Source organism: Xiphophorus couchianus, chromosome 5 (assembly GCF_001444195.1).
Source record: "Xiphophorus couchianus chromosome 5, X_couchianus-1.0, whole genome shotgun sequence".
Classification (NCBI taxonomy): Eukaryota; Metazoa; Chordata; class Actinopteri; order Cyprinodontiformes; family Poeciliidae; genus Xiphophorus; species Xiphophorus couchianus.
Window position 1 is genome coordinate 26,078,804 of NC_040232.1, and position 20,738 is coordinate 26,099,541.

At 41.2% G+C, this 20,738-nt stretch overlaps 1 protein-coding gene across 24 annotated transcripts in view; it reads left to right on the forward strand.

The window, feature by feature from the left end:
* Positions 1–20,738, forward strand: part of LOC114144216 (plectin-like) — a 122,041-nt gene that overhangs the window by 86,748 nt on the left and 14,555 nt on the right. For 17 of the 24 annotated variants that reach the window (XM_028016783.1, XM_028016785.1, XM_028016792.1 and 14 more), the window contains 28 exons: positions 1,319–1,396; positions 1,485–1,589; positions 2,844–3,010; positions 5,481–5,596; positions 5,684–5,787; positions 7,258–7,377; positions 8,479–8,574; positions 8,670–8,797; positions 9,666–9,759; positions 10,004–10,158; positions 10,270–10,585; positions 10,680–10,757; positions 10,851–11,012; positions 11,115–11,219; positions 11,730–11,825; positions 11,924–12,049; positions 12,156–12,308; positions 12,388–12,542; positions 12,652–12,778; positions 13,352–13,535; positions 13,640–13,666; positions 14,840–14,997; positions 15,629–15,807; positions 15,907–16,045; positions 16,712–17,068; positions 17,164–17,247; positions 17,337–17,441; positions 18,670–18,768. In XM_028016783.1, coding sequence (XP_027872584.1) covers positions 1,319–1,396; positions 1,485–1,589; positions 2,844–3,010; positions 5,481–5,596; positions 5,684–5,787; positions 7,258–7,377; positions 8,479–8,574; positions 8,670–8,797; positions 9,666–9,759; positions 10,004–10,158; positions 10,270–10,585; positions 10,680–10,757; positions 10,851–11,012; positions 11,115–11,219; positions 11,730–11,825; positions 11,924–12,049; positions 12,156–12,308; positions 12,388–12,542; positions 12,652–12,778; positions 13,352–13,535; positions 13,640–13,666; positions 14,840–14,997; positions 15,629–15,807; positions 15,907–16,045; positions 16,712–17,068; positions 17,164–17,247; positions 17,337–17,441; positions 18,670–18,768 — 3,813 coding nt within the window. The remainder of the gene's footprint in view (positions 1–1,318; positions 1,397–1,484; positions 1,590–2,843; positions 3,011–5,480; positions 5,597–5,683; positions 5,788–7,257; positions 7,378–8,478; positions 8,575–8,669; positions 8,798–9,665; positions 9,760–10,003; positions 10,159–10,269; positions 10,586–10,679; positions 10,758–10,850; positions 11,013–11,114; positions 11,220–11,729; positions 11,826–11,923; positions 12,050–12,155; positions 12,309–12,387; positions 12,543–12,651; positions 12,779–13,351; positions 13,536–13,639; positions 13,667–14,839; positions 14,998–15,628; positions 15,808–15,906; positions 16,046–16,711; positions 17,069–17,163; positions 17,248–17,336; positions 17,442–18,669; positions 18,769–20,738) is intronic. The other 7 variants (XM_028016773.1, XM_028016776.1, XM_028016782.1 and 4 more) reach the window with 3 other exon arrangements.

Consider the following 20,738-nt stretch of genomic DNA (forward strand, 5'->3'; position numbering starts at 1 on the left):
TACCGGACCCTGATTTTTGTAAAGCAGTGGCCTCTATAATTGGTTTTGGCCAATTCGTCAACATGACAATGCTGTGTGAGACCGCAGTCGCAATACAAACAGGTTTAGAGAGTAGACAATAATCTGGCTAATCATATGTTGGTGATAGTCTAAGCTATAAAATACTTGCATTCTCATTGATAAATTGTCTGACTGATAGATCGGCCCAGATTCCATTAATTTTTGTTGATCCGTGATCGGCTGATACTTACATTTGAAACCCATTTTATCTAGCGATGTTATCTACTTCTGCAAGGCATGAAAATCAGCCGCTGCCTCTTTTTGCTCTGCTGTGGGCTGATTGACAGATACACTCACCAGGCCACTTGTGCAGTTAACAATAGTCACCCCACTGTTGTCAGCATAGCGACTTCGATGCTAAATTTGACAAATTTTCAGACAAAAAAAAATCGACATTGGCTAAGTCTGGAATCGTCAGGTCAGTATTTTTAGAGATCTGTAATCAGCTAGAAAACTGCAATCGGTGCACCCCCAATCTTAACTTGAGTTTTCCAACGGTCTCCCAACATCTTCCAATCAGCCATGCTGCAAAACATTCTGCCTGCCACTGTCTGAAAGTCTCTCCTTCACTTAACACAGCCTAACTGAACTTCAGACATGTCCTAGAAAATACGGTTTACTTTTAAATATCGTCCTGCTTTTCTTTGACTTTAGTTTGAATAGCTCACTTTGAGTTTTTTCCCCTCAGCAAATGCTTCCACTTTGAAGGGTGTTATTGACAGTACAACCTGATTACTCTTATTTGGTGCCCTCACAGATCAAAGTCAAAGATTGCCTGGTCAAGACCAGTGAAACTGAAAATCGTCCGGTTCCAATCACTGGCTCAATTTTTAGTGCATTTTTAATAAAACTGAAATGCTTTTTGTTTGTTTTGGGGGTTTTTTTTAACATTGGTGGTTGTCTTTATTCAGCAGTACATCACTACTCTAATACATAATGCACAGACTGGAGCTTTAAACTAATTCACCAAAAATAGGTATAACCCACGGATTATGTGGTATGAGCTACCATTCTGGGGTAGCTAAATCCATTCATCCACTTTGTTGCTTACTGATGGAGAAACAGAAAAAATTAGATTAGGAATTACAGTACGGACAAGGAATCTGTGGTTACCTCTTTTTTTTTTATTTGCCATTTTATTTAACTTTGCATTATCTCATAATTTTTTGTCAAACATTATGTGCATTTTACCACTAATCTGACTTATTTTGCTGATGTAACTCATTTCGTCTTTCTGTGGTTTCTTGCTGCTTTCCAGCCCAGAGAGAAAGGCCGGATGCGCTTCCACAAACTCCAGAATGTACAGATAGCACTGGACTTCCTGAAACACCGGCAGGTACGACGTTGAGATGAGCTGTTTTCCGCTGTGCCTCACGTCACGGCCGGCGCTCGCTCGAATGACCGTGTCCTTTGTGTTTCAACAGGTCAAGCTGGTGAACATCAGAAATGACGACATAGCGGACGGGAACCCCAAGCTGACACTGGGGTTAATATGGACCATCATCCTCCACTTCCAGGTCTCCTCATCTGTCAGTGTTATGTTCCATTTTTATTATTACTCTTACCCTGTCCCTCTGGGATCTGAGCTGCTGCTGCTGCTTCTCCATCTCCTTGGAACCAATCAGTGGGGGATTTTGCCTTCTCATCAAGACACATTCACTCTTCCCATATTCCATGAAGTAACACAGACTAACTTTGCTGAATCGCAACCGTTGAAGGAAACAGCTCACCATTAGGGCGTGCCGGCATTAGTCACTCTCCCTTTTTTTCCCCCAACGGGAGGGTGTGTCACATGGAGTATCCTAATTGTTGGCTTACTTCTCTGCAAGACCACACCCCAAATGTCCAGGATCTATTGTAGCTTTTCCTGTGCATGCCAAGAGCTGGAAGGCAGAAATCCCTGGGCTTCAGCCGCACAGATCTGGTAGCGTCCCACCGCCCACTGAAAGCTCAGTTTGGGTTTACTTTTCACAAAATAAAGGACAGGTGACAGACAAGCCGATGTGATTATTTAGTAATTCCATCAGCTGTGTCCCGTTGATACGCCGTCTTTATGCTTTTATACAATAGTGAATAACAGGAGACAGCCGGGATGTGGTTTCTGGTGAGTCATAGAGAAATGAAACCACCCTCTAATCAAATAATAATTGGAGTATTTAATCCAATCATTTATGAAATACAGAAGAAAAGATGAACAGTAGCAAATTAGACAGGTGGGTAGGTACGCCAAATCAGATGAAAATGACCTTCCGTGAAGAATTTTCTTATTTTTCTCTTTGTAAATGCTTCTGATGGACTTGGAGACTCACTGCCAGCTGTGAGTCATCTTTTCTATGCCCAAAGTCCCCAAATGTAAACTAATCTGGATCCCAGAGACAGAGCCACAACAGTCCAAGCGGAAATCCTCAAAAGTTCTGTAAACAAATAGTTTCAACCTCATTTTGTTTCAGCTTGGTCAAACTGTAGAAAAAAACTCTAAAATAATTTCAGATTTCAGAACATATTTATCTCTGGCTTTTTGTTGTTGTAAATCTTCTGATTCTAAAAAACCTATTATTTGTATATAAATCCATAAGTCCCAGAGGTGATGATGAACAATAACTATCCTGTCGACAAAACAAAATCAACTCTGGTGGTGGTCGGTAGTTCCATGTAATTGGATCTTTTGGTTTCCACTAATTACTATATTTACTTCTTTACACACGTTATCCCAAATCTCTTACTTTTCTGTAGACTTAAAATTCTTTTTTTTTTTTTTTCTTTTTCTGCATGCCTGACGTCAGATCTCAGACATTCAGATCAACGGCCAGTCGGAAGACATGACCGCCAAGGAGAAGCTGCTGCTCTGGTCCCAGAGGATGACGGACGGCTACCAGGGCATCCGCTGCGACAACTTCACCACCAGCTGGAGGGACGGCAAGCTCTTCAACGCCGTCATCCATAAGCACTAGTGAGTGTGGAAACCTGATCCCTGCCTTAATGCCAACCATCTCGTTGGAGTGAGATCTGGTGCAAGCACGGACAGGAAAGTCTGCTGCGGATCGCTGCACTAGCACGCTCCCTCTTGGTTTATGCTTAATAAATGTACCCTGTGGCAATAGAAAACTGACAAATCAACAGGAGTATCTCATCACACTTTAGTTTAATTTAATACTGAGGGCAGTTCGGCAGGAGGGAGTGCTTGGAACGCTTTCAGATGTCAGATTACCCTTCCTGTTGCCGGTTAAAACCTGCTCCCTGCTTCAATCTCAACAAGAGGCCTACTCTTTCAATAATTCATGCATAACAACTGTGATGTGGCTGCTTTATGGCGCCGAGGTCAACGCACGGTTAGGGCAGACGGTTAGCGCTGCATCTTTAGCAATAGATGGTCTGCATTATGTTGTGCGCTCCTGCTGAAATGGAAACAACGAGCTGTAAAATAGGTGTTCTGGTTTTACTTTCCAAATGTCTCCTTCTGATCCGTCTCTTGTTACTGCACTTGAGACTCCTTTGTCTCCTGCTGCCTTAATGATTTATGGGTTCAAGTGTTTAAGTCTTGAGGGCTTAGGTAATAGCAGGGGATCTTGGCAGTGAGTAATTCTCCACCGCCTTTGGTGTTCTGTTAATAACCCTGAATTAAAAAAAAGTTAAACACCTAGAGTTTTACTAAAAATCCCAAGTTCTTGATGTTGTACCTTAAATAAGGTGACTCATGTGTAGGTGTTGTTGACATTTTGTCAGACTTAAATGAAGGTTGCTTTGCGTGTTTACATCCTGGGAGGTGAATGCGCGTCTTTTTTTTTTCTCAGGAGGATTTTACAGTGAATCTGTGCGCAAACGGGGAGAAAAGCGAGATTATATGAGATGGATGTTTTTGTTTCTGCCGAGCGTTTACGATTTGAACGGAAAGTATACCTGCAGGGGCAAGTTTCCTGAAGATTAAACCAACCTTCAGGTTTTTTCTTTTCTGTATTAGATTCTCTTTTTTGCTTTTCATAAAGGCCAGGGGTGTGGTGTATGGGCGTAACTGTATAGGGCTCTGAAACCTATGCCGCTGATTTGATCTGAGGCAGAAGTCAGTAATGCCGCTGCTGCACTGAAGATTCGCTTGACTTTAGGTCCAAGATTCCATCCTGGAGATCTGATGATGTCAAGGCTCACATTGTTGAGCTGAAACTTAAGAGCAGTGACTTTACTGGGCCACTAGGAGCCTTTTTCAAAAGATTCAAGAGGACTTTCAGAAGACCGTGGACTCCTGGGACAGTACAGGATGGATTTTTGAGCAGTGACCAAACCTATTGTAGGGTTTTTTTTTCGCAGAGTACATGCAGCTGTAACTAGATCCTCTTCTCTAGAGTCTTTTTGATTGCGAACCAGCCTGCAGATTACTAACATGCTCAGTCTGAAAAAGAAGTCTAAGCATAGGAAGGGGAGCTCTGGCTTCTTCCGAGGGGTGTCAGGATCCGTAGGCGATAAGGACGATACTCGGGTGGTCATGTTGTGCGACGACATCCCGTCGGAGGAGTCCTCCTGGGACTCCGGACGGGGTTCCCACAGCTCAGGGGCCCGCTCCGGCAGCGAAGAACGCAACCAAAGACTGAGGAGTCAGAGCTTTCAGGAAAAAGGACGAATGGCCCCGAGCTTGAGCCGCTCCTCCAGACCTACCAAGCAATATTCTGTCAGAGACGTCCGCCATGTGGATCCGGCCACTACTGTTTACGGACAAATTGCTGGCCACTCCACGCTACGCATCAGAAAGCCGTATGAGTTTCAGTCTGCTTTGGTTTCCAGTAGATATGTATTTGAAAATTTAACTTTGGAGGTTAAAAAAATAAAAACGGTGTAGGCATATATCATTGTCATTTAAAGCTGCGGGGTTGTTACCTGGGGACGCATAACGGTAAGGGCGAGGTTATGCGATGCATTCAATCATCCTCCTCTGCACTCGAGAGTCTTGAACTTTTGTCTGCTGGTGCAGTCAAGCCATGGCTGGTCGCTGACTTAGAAATGTGTCAGCTCTGATTCTGTTAGCTGCTCACTAAATTACATTCCATCTATAGATGCTCTGACATGTGCCAGGAAGAGTCAAACAGCCAGAGGACAAAAAAAAGGCAGGTGCTCGCGTAGGGTTCTCAGAAAGAGAACAGGTGGGCTGTTTTTACAGCATTTAGCCATGGGCACAAAGTCTTCAACAACTCTGATGCCAAAAGATTCGCAAATGCATTTAAAAGCGCAATCGATGCGCAGTTGCCATGTTCCCTAGAATGCTATCTGAAGCAATAGTTAGATAAGTAATGGATTTTGCGTTTGTTACAAGGCTTAATTCTCTCAATGAAGTTGCATCACAATGGGGTGGTGTGTAATAAATCGAAATGTGGTATTTCTCCAGATTTGTCAGCGATAGAAAAATCTCTTCTTTTTTTTTTTCTGTTCACCAGCCCCAGACTCATCGACATGGGCAAAGTGTACCGACAGACCAACCTGGAAAACCTGGAGCAGGCCTTTAACGTGGCCGAAAGAGACCTGGGAGTGACCCGCCTCCTGGACCCGGAAGGTACGACCGGCCGGCTTCCGTTTTAACCCAAAGAGGAGCGTCTGTTGTTGAATGCCATCAAACATAGCGTTCCTCCTGACCTTTCAGATGTCGACGTCCCACATCCCGACGAGAAGTCCATCATCACTTACGTCTCATCTCTGTATGACGTCATGCCTCGAGTCGATGTCCATGATGGCGCCAGAGCGAATGTAAGTAGAACGTGAACGTCAGCAAACACTTTGAAATATGCTGTCCATGGAACTATTGGCTGATTCATGGAGAAGTGTATCATTTTTCCTTTACAGTACCTTGCTAAAGCTTTTTATACCCTTTAAAATTTTTCACATTTTGTCTTTCTTATAACTACAATCTTCATTCTATTTTATTGGGACTTCATGTAAAACATCAAAAAAGAAGGTGTTTTGCTTCATCTAACATGCATGATGCTGATGTGCCTCACAAATCTTTTGCATATAGGCCAGCTTCTGATGTGGTTTTATCTTACTGGAGCACCCTCTACCAGATGTTTGCTTCTGCTTTGCCTTTTTGCCATAAAAACAGACTTGTGGAGGGCAGGACCAGTAGTTGTCCTTTCAACTGATTGTCCCACCTGAGCTTTGAAATCCTGTGGTTTTTCTAGAGCTACCATGAGCCTCTTGGCTGCTTCTCCGATTAATCCTCTCCTTGTATGGCCTGTAAGTTTAGGTTGGTGGCCATTTCTTATTTTGGATTATTCTCTTTCCATTTACAGATAAAAGGTTGACCATTGTTTTCAATTTTCCTTTTGACCTGTCTGCTGTTTTTCTGGTGTTTTTGATAATGTTCGTTCACTTGTGTTCTCTAAGAAACTCTGAGGCATTCGCTGAACAACACCAATGATCAAACTTGTATTAGTCAATAACAATAAAAAAAAAAGTTATGTAAATTACATACACGATATCATAGATTGAAGCCTCTGTTTGTAATAGGTAAAAATGAAAAAGCCAAAATGCTTTTAAAAGATTTTGTACATTTTAGGGGTGAACAGATAAGTCAGCTGGCCCCGATTACCTTCATTTTTGGAAATCGATGAACGGCCAAAGCCTACCTGAGAAATCGATCGTATCCACCGATCTCATGTACTTCCTCATAAGGTCTGAAAATCAGCCACTCTCTCCTCTTGCTCTGCCATTACAGAGGGCTGACTGGTGGTCACCTCTGCATGCAAGTTTTTAACAATAATCACTTTACTGTTGCCAACTTAGCAACTTTGTCGCAATATTCATCGACTTTTCCGACAAAAAAAAAAAAAAAGTCTGTATCAACCTAAATCAGATTCTGTAGGTCAGGCTTTTTAAAAATCGGTGATCGGTCAGAATACTTCAATCGGTGCACGCCACTCTTACTAGTTCAAATAGAAATCCAGCTCTAAAATGCTTTTAGCTATAGGACGATTTTGTCAGCGACAAAAAAAACATCTAATCTGAGAAAGTTTTTAAAAAATCTGCTGCCTTGAGTCTCTATCCATTGTCTCTCCCTTCGCCGGCCTCCTCCCCTCAACACAAGGCGTGGATTGTTGCCACCTAATTGAATTCAGGGTGGTGTGTTAGCGACCCAAAATGGACTCTCAGCAGCAATAAGAGCCCTCCTGTTCGCTGTTGTCAAACTCTCATGCCTCCTTTCTGCTGCGCTGGCCGCAGGACCTGGAGCTACGCTGGCAGGAATATTACGAGCTGGTGACCCTCCTGCTCCAGTGGATCCGCCACCATGTCACCATCTTCGAGGAGAGGAAATTTCCCGGCAGCTACGAGGAGATAGAGGTGAGCCCCAACCCCCCCGACTGTTCCGGAAAGCTCCACGTTTAGACAACTTTGAAGAACCTGTGCGTAATAATTGAGAATGGGGGTGAGAATAGTTTTGGCAGCCATCCAGTGTTGGATCAAAGAATGCACATAAATGACGTTCGGATGAAGACGGCTGTAGTTGAGGTATTGTGTTGTGGGTGGGGCAGAACGAGTGTTGAGTAAATACAGCTAAAATCTTTAATTTCATCCCCCACCCTGCCACTCCCTTGTCAGCACGGCTGAACAAAAGGATTATTTTTATGTCAGGAATTCATTTATTACCAGGTTTTATTAACAGCAATAGATTTTTAGTAGTGGAAGCGCTCTTTAAAATCAGCCCACGCAGTTAAAAACCCTGAGGAGGGTTTTTTTTGGCCCCTCGTTAAAGGTTGTGAATTGACGTGATTCTGTTTATAGGTTTGATTGAATTTACACCAGTCATGGGAACACGTCCTTTCAGAAGAGGCCAGGAGCTGCATGTGACGCGTTTGATTTACTCGTCTGTTGAAGGGAGTTAGGCGCTTTCATTGGAGGATGGTGGAACAATTTAGCAACACAACTAGCATGTAATGAAGAAAAGCTATCTCCGTAAAGCGGGAGTCTGGATTTAAACAGCGTCTGAAACACAGATTCTCTAATTGAAGTTCAAAAGTTCAATTAGATAATCTAGATAAGGTCAAAGGTCAGGAAGCACTTCTTTTCATTTAACCTGTCTGGCCAACAGTTGTTTATGATTCCATCTCTGCAAAAAAAAAATCCCTGTTTGAATAAAACATAAAAGTCTGATTCTTTGAATATGATTTCCTTGGATAAAACCTTTCAAAGCTACTTTTTTAATAAATAATTGAGCTTACTGTACTGTTTGATAACTAGAATCAATTGAAATGAATGTCTGATTGAGCTGAAAATATTTTTTGTAAAGTGCCTTCAGACGACATTTGATGTGAATTGGCGCTATATAAATCCAATTGAAAATTAAAATTGAAAACATAAATGTCTTTAGGGGACAAAGAACAAAAACGTGATAAATGGAGGAAAAAATATGGACGTTTCTAACTGTAAAATTACCTTTTCCAGCTTCTTTGGCGCCAGTTCTTGAAGTTCAAGGAGGCGGAGCTGCCGGTGAAGGAGTCTGACAAGAGCCACTCCAAACACATCTACCAGACCTTTGAGGTAAGCCAGTTATTATTAGTTTCTTTCACTCTTGTCTGTTCTACACACAGCGTTTTATCTATGAATATGATAATATAGTGTCTACTTTTCCACAGAGTGCAGTTCACGCCGGTCAGGTTAAGGTGCCGCCCGGCTACCACCCCATCGACGTGGAGAAGGAGTGGGGGCGACTTCACTTGGCCATACTAGAGAGAGAACGACTGCTCAGGATTGAGTTTGAGAGGTTAGAGATTCACGTTGTACGTCTGTAGGAGAGAGAATAGAAATAACAAATCAGAGCAGTATGGAAGGCAGTAAAATTAGACTGAAGATACACCAGCTCTTCTAAAAGGTTTATCAAGGAGTGGCACCCTAAAACAAAAAGCTACAACGAAATATTTAGGTATTTTTCCGTTTTCCGTTGCCAAGATACTTAAAAATAAATAATATTATTGTTTATATTAATAACTTCTGGGACAATCTGTCGTCCAAATTTGTGGTGGTGACACACCTACAATATAATATGTAAGTTAATGTTTTAAAATAGCTCTGCACCAAAAGTTTTCTGATTTTATATGTTTGTATAGTATACGGAGGGGGGAGCAAGGAGCCTCAAGTTTATAAAGTTGACCTCTACCCTCATTAGTCCCCCCACATCCCACTAGATTGGAGAACAAACAGTGAACCTAACTGGATAAGTAGAGTTCAGAAAAGGTCTTCGCTACGTTATTTGGTTTGGAAACAGCGATAAGATGTCTGGGAGAAAAACTGAAAGACTTAAATTAACTTTGATTTATTACTTCGCTGTTACTAAATTAGCTTGTTTGCTTCGACGATTATTGTCTCAAAAGAATGTTGTTGCCACTTACTTCCCGGCATCAGGTATTTTAATGAAAGACCTGCTTTTCTCATGTTGTTGCCTGGCTGCTGCGACTAAAAAAGGAAATGGATTTAATTCAGTCTAATCATAGTGGAGGTCAGATGATAGTTTATAATCAGGCACAATTATCTTTATTGTAACTTCATGACTTCTGAACATCATAAAATGTTGTTGCACTGTTTTGTTTTTTTTGTTTGTTTTTTTTATATTATACTATTGTGATCTTATCCAGACTGGAGAGGCTGCAGAGGATTTTCAGTAAAGTCCAGATGGAGTCCGGGTTGTGTGACGAACATCTCAGTCATCTGGACGGCCTCCTGCAGAAGGTTTGTGTGTTTTACAACTTAGTGGGGGGGAAAAAACAGTAGACGAAAAATAGTTCGACCACATGACGATCGGATCATGCCGAAGTCATTTTGCTGTTTGCCAAATACTTAAAGTAGTTGATTCATTGTTTAGAAACTGTAGAGCGTAGGAAAACAGAATGTGTTTGTTTATGCGAAGAAAAAAAAAAACACTTGTGTTGAAGAGCTGATGATTCAAGTTTCTGATGCCTCTCCTCCCGTTCAGGACATCGCTCTGCTGAACGCAGGGAAACCAGCTCAGCACACGGCAGAGGTGGACAGGGAGCTGGACAAGGCGGAAAGCACCATCCGCCTGCTCTTTAACGATGTCCAGATGCTCAAGGATGGGCGCCACCCTCAGGCGGAACAGATGTACCGCAGGTGACTTACATCACTCCTCCCCTTTGAAGAGAAATTATTTCGAGTTAAGAATTTTGAGTTAATTAAGCTCGGTTCACTAACAGCTGACCCCTTTTCTTGAAACTTTCGTAGAGTTTACCGTATTCACGAGCGGCTGGTGAACCTGCGCAGCGACTACAACCTCCGCCTGAAGGCGTCCGCATGTAAGGTCCAGCCCATGCAGACCCAGCTGCAGAGCAGCGCCAAGGTGCGGCCGGAGCTGGACGACGTGACGCTGCGCTACGTCCAAGATCTTCTGGCCTGGGTGGAAGAGAACCAGCGACGCATCGATAAGTCGGAGTGGGGATCAGATCTGTCCTCTGTGGAGTCCCAGCTGGGCAGCCACAGAGGTTTGCATCAGTCCGTGGAGGACTTCAAGTCCAAGATTGAACGGGCCAAGTCCGACGAGGTACTGAATGCTTAAGGTGACCTTAATCGGTTTTTACACGTACCCTGTCTCTCATCAGATTTATTTTTACTTTTTCCATTTTCTTGAACTACAGAGCCAGTTATCACCGGTCAGCAAAGGGAACTACAGAGAATACCTGGGGAAACTGGACCTTCAGTACGGCAAACTGCTGGTGAATATCTTATTTTAAACAGATTCTTTTGTATTATTACATCCAGATTTATTTCTAAACTTACTCAAACCCACCATTTTGTTTTTGTCCTAGAACTCCTCCAAGTCCCGCCTGAGGAACCTGGACTCTCTGCACGCCTTCGTCGTCGCAGCAACCAAAGAGCTAATGTGGCTGAACGACAAAGAAGAGGAAGAGGTCAACTACGACTGGAGCGACAGAAACACCAACATGACGGTGAAGAAAGAAAACTACTCCGTAAGTGGAAATCGAAAAGAAAAAAAAAAAACGCCACTGATCGTGAATCTAATTCGACGTAAAAGTAAATCCTTCTAATTGCGCACTTTGCACGTTTACAAGGGCCTGATGCGAGAGCTGGAGCAAAGAGAGAAGAAGGTTAACGACCTCCAGGCCATGGGAGACAAACTGGTCAGAGACGGTCATCCCGGGAAGAAGACTGTGGAGGTGCTGACAACATGCTGGAAAATTGTTTTCTACTGTTTACTCTTAGCTAGTCAGAGGCTTACAACAAGCAAGATAAAAATAGCTATGACCTCAGTTGCTTGCCTAGAGTACATTTTATCAAAAATACTCTTAGACTTCTGTGAAAAATGTAAAAAAGGGACAAAACTAACTAACTACAAGTAACTTTTCAGCAAGGTATAGTCACTTTTTAAAGTCAATTACTCCTTAATGTTGATGAAAGTACTAGTTTGAGTACTAGTTAGTTTTCTTCACTTATAACATGTTTTACATGAAGTGAAACCTGAACATTTTTATCAATACAAAGGAATAATTTACTCTTGAATTGTCACTTATGAGTTAGTTTTGCCTTATTCGAAGTGCACTAAGACATTTGCACCAGAAACTAAACAGAAATGCTTGGTAAGATGTCGTGATTTTTCAGTGCAGGTTGAATAAAGTTAAAGAAAATGTTGTCCAAGCTAACAAACTGTCATCATACTGTCTTGCCAGGCCTTCACAGCTGCTCTGCAGACTCAGTGGAGCTGGATCCTGCAGCTGTGCTGCTGCGTCGAAGCTCACCTTAAAGAAAACACGGCTCATTACCAGGTGGGGAGGAAATGTAATTACTCACCACGGTCTTAAATCAGACTCTAGCTGTCTTCTCGTGAAGTTTGTGACCGGCGTGCCGTCTCCTGTCGTCGCAGTTCTTTGCCGATGTAAAGGAAGCGCAGGACAAGATGAAGAAGATGCAAGAGAGCATGAAGAAGAAATACAGCTGCGACCGCTCTACAACCGCCACGCGCCTGGAGGATCTGCTGCAGGATGCCGTGGTGGGAACACGCTAATGCTCATGAGTCATGGATACTTCACATAATGATTGATAGTGCGCGACAAAGACACGGAGCCTCTTATTTTGTGTTTTTCTGCTCTAAACAGGAAGAAAAGGAACAGATGAATGAATTTAAGACTTTGCTCAACGGACTGAACAAGAGGTCCAGGTCTATCATCCAGCTGAAACCCCGAAATCCCACCACCCCCATTAAGGGCAAGACTCCTATTCAAGCTGTCTGCGACTTCAAGCAGCAGGAGGTGAGATTCTTCAATCCAGATACGAGCCTCGGGTTCAGACGCGGCAGAACTTTAATCTGCCTGATTTAATGTGGTTCAGATCACGGTCCATAAAGGAGAAGAGTGTGCTCTGCTCAACAACTCCCAGCCCTTCAAGTGGAAGGTGTTAAACCGCTCCGGAAACGAAGCAGTGGTTCCTTCCGTCTGCTTCCTTGTCCCTCCGGTCAATAAGGAGGCAGTGGACAGCGTGTCGAGGTAAAAAAAACAAAAACAATAAAACCAGGAACAGACAAGAGAAATTTTTCGAAGGATTCCTCTTTGCTGCTTACGTTTAACCTCATTTTTATGTCTACCTCTGCTTTAGTCTGGATGCAAATCTTCAGCAGATGACCTCCATGTGGCAGATGCTTCACATTAACTTGAAGAGTCTGTTGTCATGGCAGTACCTGACCAGAGATTACACACAGATACGCTCCTGGAACATCGCCATGGTCGGTTTTAATGTTTTTTGATAGTTTTGTTTTGTTTTGTTTTTGATCAAATCAACTCAAAAATGTTTAGAATGTTAATTTTTTTTTTTCTTTATTTTTCAGTGTTTCAGATCATGTTATATTTCGAAAAAGAGTGCCGATTCTAAATTAAACCTTTAAACGGGTTTTTGTTGGGCTACAAATCTGAAGCTGTGGCTCTAAGCACAACACTGAGAGCTCCATCAATTGAGGGAATGAGCAAATAAGCAGTAGAAAACTCCGTCATAGCACAGAAGATAGATTTTTTTTTCTTTTTGAGTGTTTCTTCCACCCACTGATGGCATGCCGCCCAGGGTATTGAGCCATAGTTCATAATAAATGGAATATTGTATTTTCTTGTTTACTTCATTCATTTACAGTTTAAAATGAACATGTCACATGTCTACCTCTTTCAAAAGTCAGTTCACTATAACACAAGCAAATAAACATTAATCAACCACCCCGATAGATACATCTTTACACAAGAAACAGAAAAATTAGGCTATTAGGATTATCTTATCAGAAATCACATCTTTGTTTTTTTAATATCTGCAGTTAAAAACCATGAAACCAGAAGAGTACCGGCTGGTCATGAGAAACCTGGAGGCCCACTATCAAGACTTCATGCGGGACAGCCAGGACTCCCAGCTTTTCAGCCCCGACGACCGCATGCAAGTGGAGGACGACTACAACAAAGTCAGCCAGCATTTTGACAACCTGCTTCGCTCCATGGAAAAAGGTAAAACTAGCTTTGCTTTCAGAGAAACGAGTCAATCTGTCGATTTTATGCAACACTTCTACATTGAATAAAAAACCCAAACAAGATGTCAATTCGCCTTTCAGGAGAATTTCAGGTTGTTAGACTGAAAGGTGAGTGGTGCAAGGCTAGACAAAGCTGCTGCAAACCAAGCTGATTTAAACGCTTTCCACTTTTGGATGGATGACCAGACAGAAGCATTAGCATGTAGACTAGTGTCGCGTTTGACAGCATGTTGTTTTGGCTCCCAGGCTGCCACACCAAGTGCATTTCACATGCCGTGAACACTATGTAGTGCTTTTTCTCACATAGGCGTACAATGCCTTCCAGAAGTACACATACCTCTAAAGGTTTTCCCAGTTTTGTCACGTTGCTAGAAGAAAGTGTTCGTTAGGGTGGCGTTGCTAGCCAACGTGTGCACGTCTTCATGCACGAGCTTGAAGTTTCACATGCACGAATTACGCCGACCGCTCTGCTGGATGAGGATGAGCGACTGCCGCCTTGTCGCAATTAAGTGCCATACGAAATCAATAGAAAGTTTCTAAATTAACGTTTAAAACAAAATGGCTTCCTTTAGACCTTCCTGAATATAAAAACCTGGGAATCTAAGACTCTTCAGATATGTTTGGCTTCAGACAGTAAAACATTTTCTTCTTGAAAACTTGCACACAGTGGCGGTTTTTGATATGTTTATATGGGCGGTTGCCCAGGACGACATCAGAAAGGGGTGGAGCTCCCAAGAACTAGAAAGTAAAATATATCTTCCTACTGATTAGCTTGAGAACAGGATGGAATTTATCTTCCTACCTGGACTTTAACTTTAAACAAACAGGCAGAACTACATCAGTATAATTTAGATCATAAAAAAGATTAATAGCCATGTATTTTTTTGCCTTTCTTAACAATTATGAAATAATTTGTGTTCTTCAGTCAGTTAAAATCACAATAAAATGCATTGAGCCTTGTGCTAATTTGACATACATATAAAAACAGTAGAGGTATGAATATTTCACCTTTGTAAGGTGCTATGTACGGTTTTTGATACATGCGACATAGTGTGTGTGATATAGATAAGTGTGTTTTTGAAACTTAACACTCAAAAAACGCATGAATTATTGGCTTACATGTGAAAATGCAGCACAATAAAAAGATGGCTTGACAAAATAAACCAAATCAACATGCTTCGTAAAATAAATTTTTGTTTTGATTTTCTCTTCTTTTTTTTTAGGCTAAATCTGTTCTCTGTTTACTTTCTGGTCTCACTGAATTCAAATGCGTCCGTGCAGGCCAACAGGACGAGACCCTGAGCAAGAACTACATCTCGGAGATCAAGGATCTGCGTCTACGTATCGAGAACTGCGAGTCTCAGACTGTGAGTCGCATCCGCAGACCGCTGGACAAGGAGCCGCTGAAGGAATGCAGCCAGAAGTGGACAGAGCAGCAGGTAAACCCACAGAAAACCCACAGCACTCAAACGAAGTCGGAAGAAACACGTGTTAGAAATGTGCGGTCGGCAAAAAGCCAAGGGGAAATGATAAATACATAGGAGAAAGAAGCTTTGCTGTTCTAATTTCCACTGAAATCTGTGTTTAAATGGTGAACACATGAGAAAAAAAAGAAAGAGGAAACAAATATTTTTCATTTTTGTTAATGAAATCCTGTGGAAGTTGCAGAGATTAAGGAGCCGCTGGCTGCGGTTCCACCACAGATGTTTTCATCTCTGCTCATGAACAATAATTAATAACCAAGCACCTGGCTGATTCCGAGCACCAAATCTCAGTACTGATTAATTTAATGTTTCTTAAAGAGTTAAGTTTGTTAAATCTTCTGACAAAGGATGAAATTTAGCTGTTGTGCTAATTCTTGCATATTTACATTGCTATAAATCACGGTAGCGTTGATAATTGCGCACAGTCCTAATCAAATAAATAACAAAAATATGTTTTGTTCCTTTTTATTTTATTCTTTCATTTTGATAATAGGCATAGAGAAAATTTAAAAGCTGACTTGAGTCTCTTGTATTCCTTTATATCTGTTTTAATATTGTTACCTCTGGTCTTTTCTTGGTTCCACAGAAAGTCCAGGGAGAACTTGAGGGACTTAAGAAGGACCTGGATAAGGTGTCGGTGAAAACCCAGCAGGTGTTGGCGTCCCCTCAGCAGCCGGCCTCAGCTCCTGTGCTGCGGTCCGAACTGGATGTTACTGTGCAGAAGATGGACCACGTCTACATGCTCTCCTCTGTTTATCTTGAGAAGTATGTTTTTGTTTTTTTTCTCTACCCACATTCAAGAAAGACTAAAGCATTTTGCCCTCTGTTCTTCGCTGACTTATTTTGCACTTCTCGTCTCTTCAGGCTGAAGACTGTAGACATGGTGATCAGGAACACCCAGGGAGCGGAGGGAGTGCTGAAGCAGTACGAGGACTGTCTGCGAGAGGTTCAGGCTGTACCCAGTGATGTCACGGAGGTGGAGACTCAACGATCCAAGCTGAAGGTGAATAAATTATTCTGATTTTTATTAGTATTTTTAATGGCCAAGACAAAATTACAGGCTTGAGCTGTCTAAAAAGAAGAAGTGGATTTTATCATTTTATTAGTCTGGGTGGGTATGCAGAAAAAGTAAAATAGACTCTTCCTGTTTTATTACCTAAAAGCTAAAAAAGTTGAGCTTCAGGACAGTGAAGGGCTGTTTATATTGACGTTTTTTAACTAACAATTCTGAAACTAAGATTTTGTCCAAATAATTGATCATTTGATTTTTTTTTAAATCGCTGACAGATCGTTGCAGATTCATATCACAGTTCACAGCGTTTTGGCCTCTAGATGCTCTGAAATACACCTTTGTCACTTTTTATAGCAGATGCTTCAGTATCACGTTCAGTAATGATTCTCAGAACACACTTTTAGTGAAAACTAAAACATTTGTGCTCAAACTTGCCTAGTTTTAGAAAAACTACCCAACAAATCGAGGAATTTGAGTCTGGAAAAGCATCAAATTTTGAAATGGAGATTTGCTGGAACCCTAACTTTAACACTTCCTAAAAAAGAATCTGATTAATATTTTGCAACACATAGCACTGCAGCAGAAACTTCTACCGTAATCTTTCACTTGCAAATTTTGCTATTTGAACTGAATGGATTGTTTTGCTGCGATTGACAGGAAATGCGGGGCGAGGCCGAGAGTGAGCAGCCGGTGTTCGACTCGATGGAGGAGGAGCTGAAGAAAGCCTCCGCCGTCAGCGACAAGATGTCCCGCGTCCACACCGAGCGGGACATTGAGCTGGACCACTACCGCCAGCTGACCACTGGCCTCCAGGACCGCTGGAAAGCCGTGTTCACCCAGATTGACCTTCGCCAGAGAGAGCTGGAGCAACTCGGCCGACAGCTCGGTTACTACCGCGAGAGCTACGACTGGCTCATGCGCTGGATCGCCGACGCCAAGCAAAGGCAGGAGAAGATCCAGGCCATGCCCATCACCGACACCAAAACTCTTAAAGACCAGCTGGCACAGGAGAAGGTATGATTGAAAAAAATTTTATGCCATCAACATTCTCTAAGAGATAATTCAGCTGATCTCTTTACTTTAACCTTTTCTTCTTTTTTTTTTAACAGAAACTGCTGAGTGAAATTGAGCAGAATCAAGGCAAAGTTGATGAGTGTCACAAGTATGCTAAAGCATACATTGATACAATCAAGGTGAGCCTCGAAGAAATGATAGCGGCACACATCTTGCATTAACATACATGAAAGTGCTCTGAGTATAACTAATGTCTTCATGCGAACAGGACTATGAACTGCAGTTGGTTGCCTACAGAGCTCAGGTGGAGCCTCTTACGTCTCCACTGAAGAAAGCGAAACTGGATTCTGCTTCTGACAACATCATTCAGGAGGTGCGCTTTTCAAACTACCGCTGTTCCTGGAGTACAAGACAAAAAAGAAAGTACAGAAAGAGACAGGCTATATGCACCGTGAACCATGGCGTTTGACATTTTTAGTTTTTCTTACCGTCTTAGTTGTTAGCACTGTTAGGACAGTGACCACCGCTAGCATTGCCAACTGTGACCACACTTTTACTGTTACTTTAAAAAGACAAAATGATTACGTAGCCGAGACTTGAAATTGTCTTTAACATTTTAATGCTAGCTTTATTTTAAGCCAAAGCTATTTGTGGTGTATGAAGCAAAAAAGAAGGGACAGAAAGAGGCCAGCAGAATGTGCACCAACAGGTCCATGTAAAACCAGACATTTCACAATTTTAACTTTTCTTACCATGTGAGTTGTTAGCACAATTAGCACCGTTACCATTGCTAACAGTAATCACGTTCTTACTATTGCGGTACTTCAAAAAGACAAAATTAATGCGCGGTTAGCATTTTAACGTCGTCATTTTAATACTAGTTCTATTACTAACCAAATCTATTTGTGATGCTTAAGGCAGAAAAAAGGACTCCGAAACCAATTAAATATGCACCAATAGGTCATCGTAAAACACAACAATTGACATTTTTAAATGGTACTATCTTAATTGTTAGCACATTTAGCACTGTTAGCATTGCTAACTATAACCAAAGTCTGAATATTGCTTTAACAAAACAAAATTATTGCGTGGTTAACATTTTAACCTGTTTTTACCAGTTTCATTCAAGCCCAGTCAGCACAGGTAGCAGATATCATGAGTAGTTCTGGCAAATTTAGATTCTTGCCTTACCTAAGACTTCCAAAAGGGTTCCTACGTTTCCAGGTCCAGAATGTTCCACAACCAGCAGAGGTTAAAAGTTCAAACAGATAACACAGAGCACCTTCACTATATTCTGTTCTGCCTTTTTGTTATCTGCCAAACGTCTGGCTTTCCTTTTATACAGCTTTTTTTTATATCTTTCCAATTCATTTTTATACCTCACCGATACTGAAAGTGGCTAACTGTTAGCCATCTTCACCTAGTAACAGTGTGGCATGACACATCACTTAGTATGGTGCATTCATTGACTGGAAAAAAGATTGTTAGTTTTTTTTTTAGTTTTTAGATCATTGTATCAACTTGCTGTACCTCAGCAAAAACACTAATCATTGTCTAGAAGTTCATTCATCTCCTTGTGTTGTTTGTTTCTCCCACATCAGTATGTGACTCTGAAGACTAAGTACAGCGAGCTGATGACTCTCACTAATCAGTACATCAAGTTCATCATCGACATGCAGCAACGCTTGGAGGACGAGGAGGTACGTGGCAACTGGCTGAGGGTCCCAAACAAACTAATCTCTTAACACTAACTAAACCAACCAACTGACGGAGCAAATATTCACTGAAACAGCAAACAGCACAAGCACAGTTCCCACTGATCACCAAAATGCATGCACACACACACACACACGCACACACACATGCACAGGCACTACTCCACTCACTCACTATTTACATTTAATGTATGGGAGACAAATTCCTTTGCACTGGTCAAGCATGAAACAATGGCGTCCTGTAGCTGATCGGTTTGCAAGAAAGGCAAATGTTTTGGAAAATATCACTTTCTTAAATATAAAAAAAAAGAAACTCAATTCAAATTATTGCAGGGAAATGCAACGCATGTGTTTTGAGTGTGTGTGTAAATGCTGTGTCAAATAACCAAATGTTTACCAGTTTTGAGCCACCTCTCATTTCTTTATACTATTCACTATTTAGAGTCAGAGTTCCCAAAACAACCTTGCAGCTTACTTTGACTTGCCTGTCAAATTTGAGTAGCTTTTGCTTTTTCTTCTTTTTTTTTTTTTAAAGATTAATAGATTATTTTTATGTAATCTAACAAAAATATAATAATATAATATAATAATTATAAAAGTCTTTCAAAAAGCCTGAAGAAATCGTGCTTTAGGCAACTTTCTAAGACATCCGTTGACTTGGAAGCAGAATGTAAAGAAAAACAGGGGTGACTCACTGTCACATTACTGTAGTTTATTTAAAGTTCAAAATCACATTAAGTGATACAGTGCCATTCATACACACATACGTACATATTCACTTCCATTCATTTTATATATTTTCCAATTACAGATTTCAAATAAGGGGTTCTTTCTTTCACTTCTTTCAGTTTTTTCCTTGTTTTCTTTTTCATTTCACAAGTCACTTTAAGTCTTTTACGTTATACTCTAGTTCCCACCTCTCTTATTCCTACATTAACACAATTTTAAAGACACACATTCTTTCCTAACCCAATGTTTTGTTTGTGTCCTTGCCTCCTATAACTGCTTGCCAGTGCTTTACCATGTTTGAGCATTTAAGAGGTAAACCTTTCACTGTCTCAGGTACCTATCTAATTTGTATTCCTCATTCCTTCTCGTCATTTGTGTTTCTTTTAAAATGCATTTTGGCTTTCGAGTGCATTATTTTTGCATTTTTATTAGAGATGCACTGATTAGAATTTTGTGGCTGATCCCCTGCCTTTGTTTAATATGGTTTTATTATTTTCAAGCACAGACAAATTGATCACAGATTTGACATTGTAAACTTTCTTTAGCTTATACTAGGCAATAGGGGAAGTAGTATGGCTAGAGTAACTAAAACAGCGTATTATTTCTAGAGACTGTAAATCCTTTGCTTCTAAGATGTCTAAAAGGCAGCCAACATATCAAAAATGTGACAAGTGTCCTGAAAGCTTAAAAAGGTGAAACCGAGTAACTTTGGAGTGCACAGATCTGCCTTTCTGTTACAATCTTTGTTCGCTCCATCACTCTCTAGTGGCGTGAATGAACTGCAGACCTTTTTCAAAGGCCTATAAAAAATGTATATTTTCCTTTTACTCATCTGTGCCTTCTCTGTTATTCAAACAACTCACTGGTTCTAAAAAGGACTAAGTCTTTTTATTTTAGCAAGACTTATCCTACTATGATTCCTTCATTGATGGAATTTTTTTTTTTTTTTTTCCTCCAGCCAATTTCTCAGTGCATCTCTTCGTTTTATTGAAGTCTTCAGTAGAAATCCAGCTTACAGTTCAAACTGCCACCTTGTCCTTAACATCCATTCCTACAGGCTATGCTTTAAATGTTCAGCTTTTTACCGTCAATGTCTCTGAAGCCTTTTCCGGCGTCCTCACAAACACAGTTTAACTAACCTGAATATTTCGTCTTTGACTTTGCTGTACCCTTTAATTCTATTAAGTTACAAATAGTGATTTAAAGAACCCTCAGTGTGTGTGACT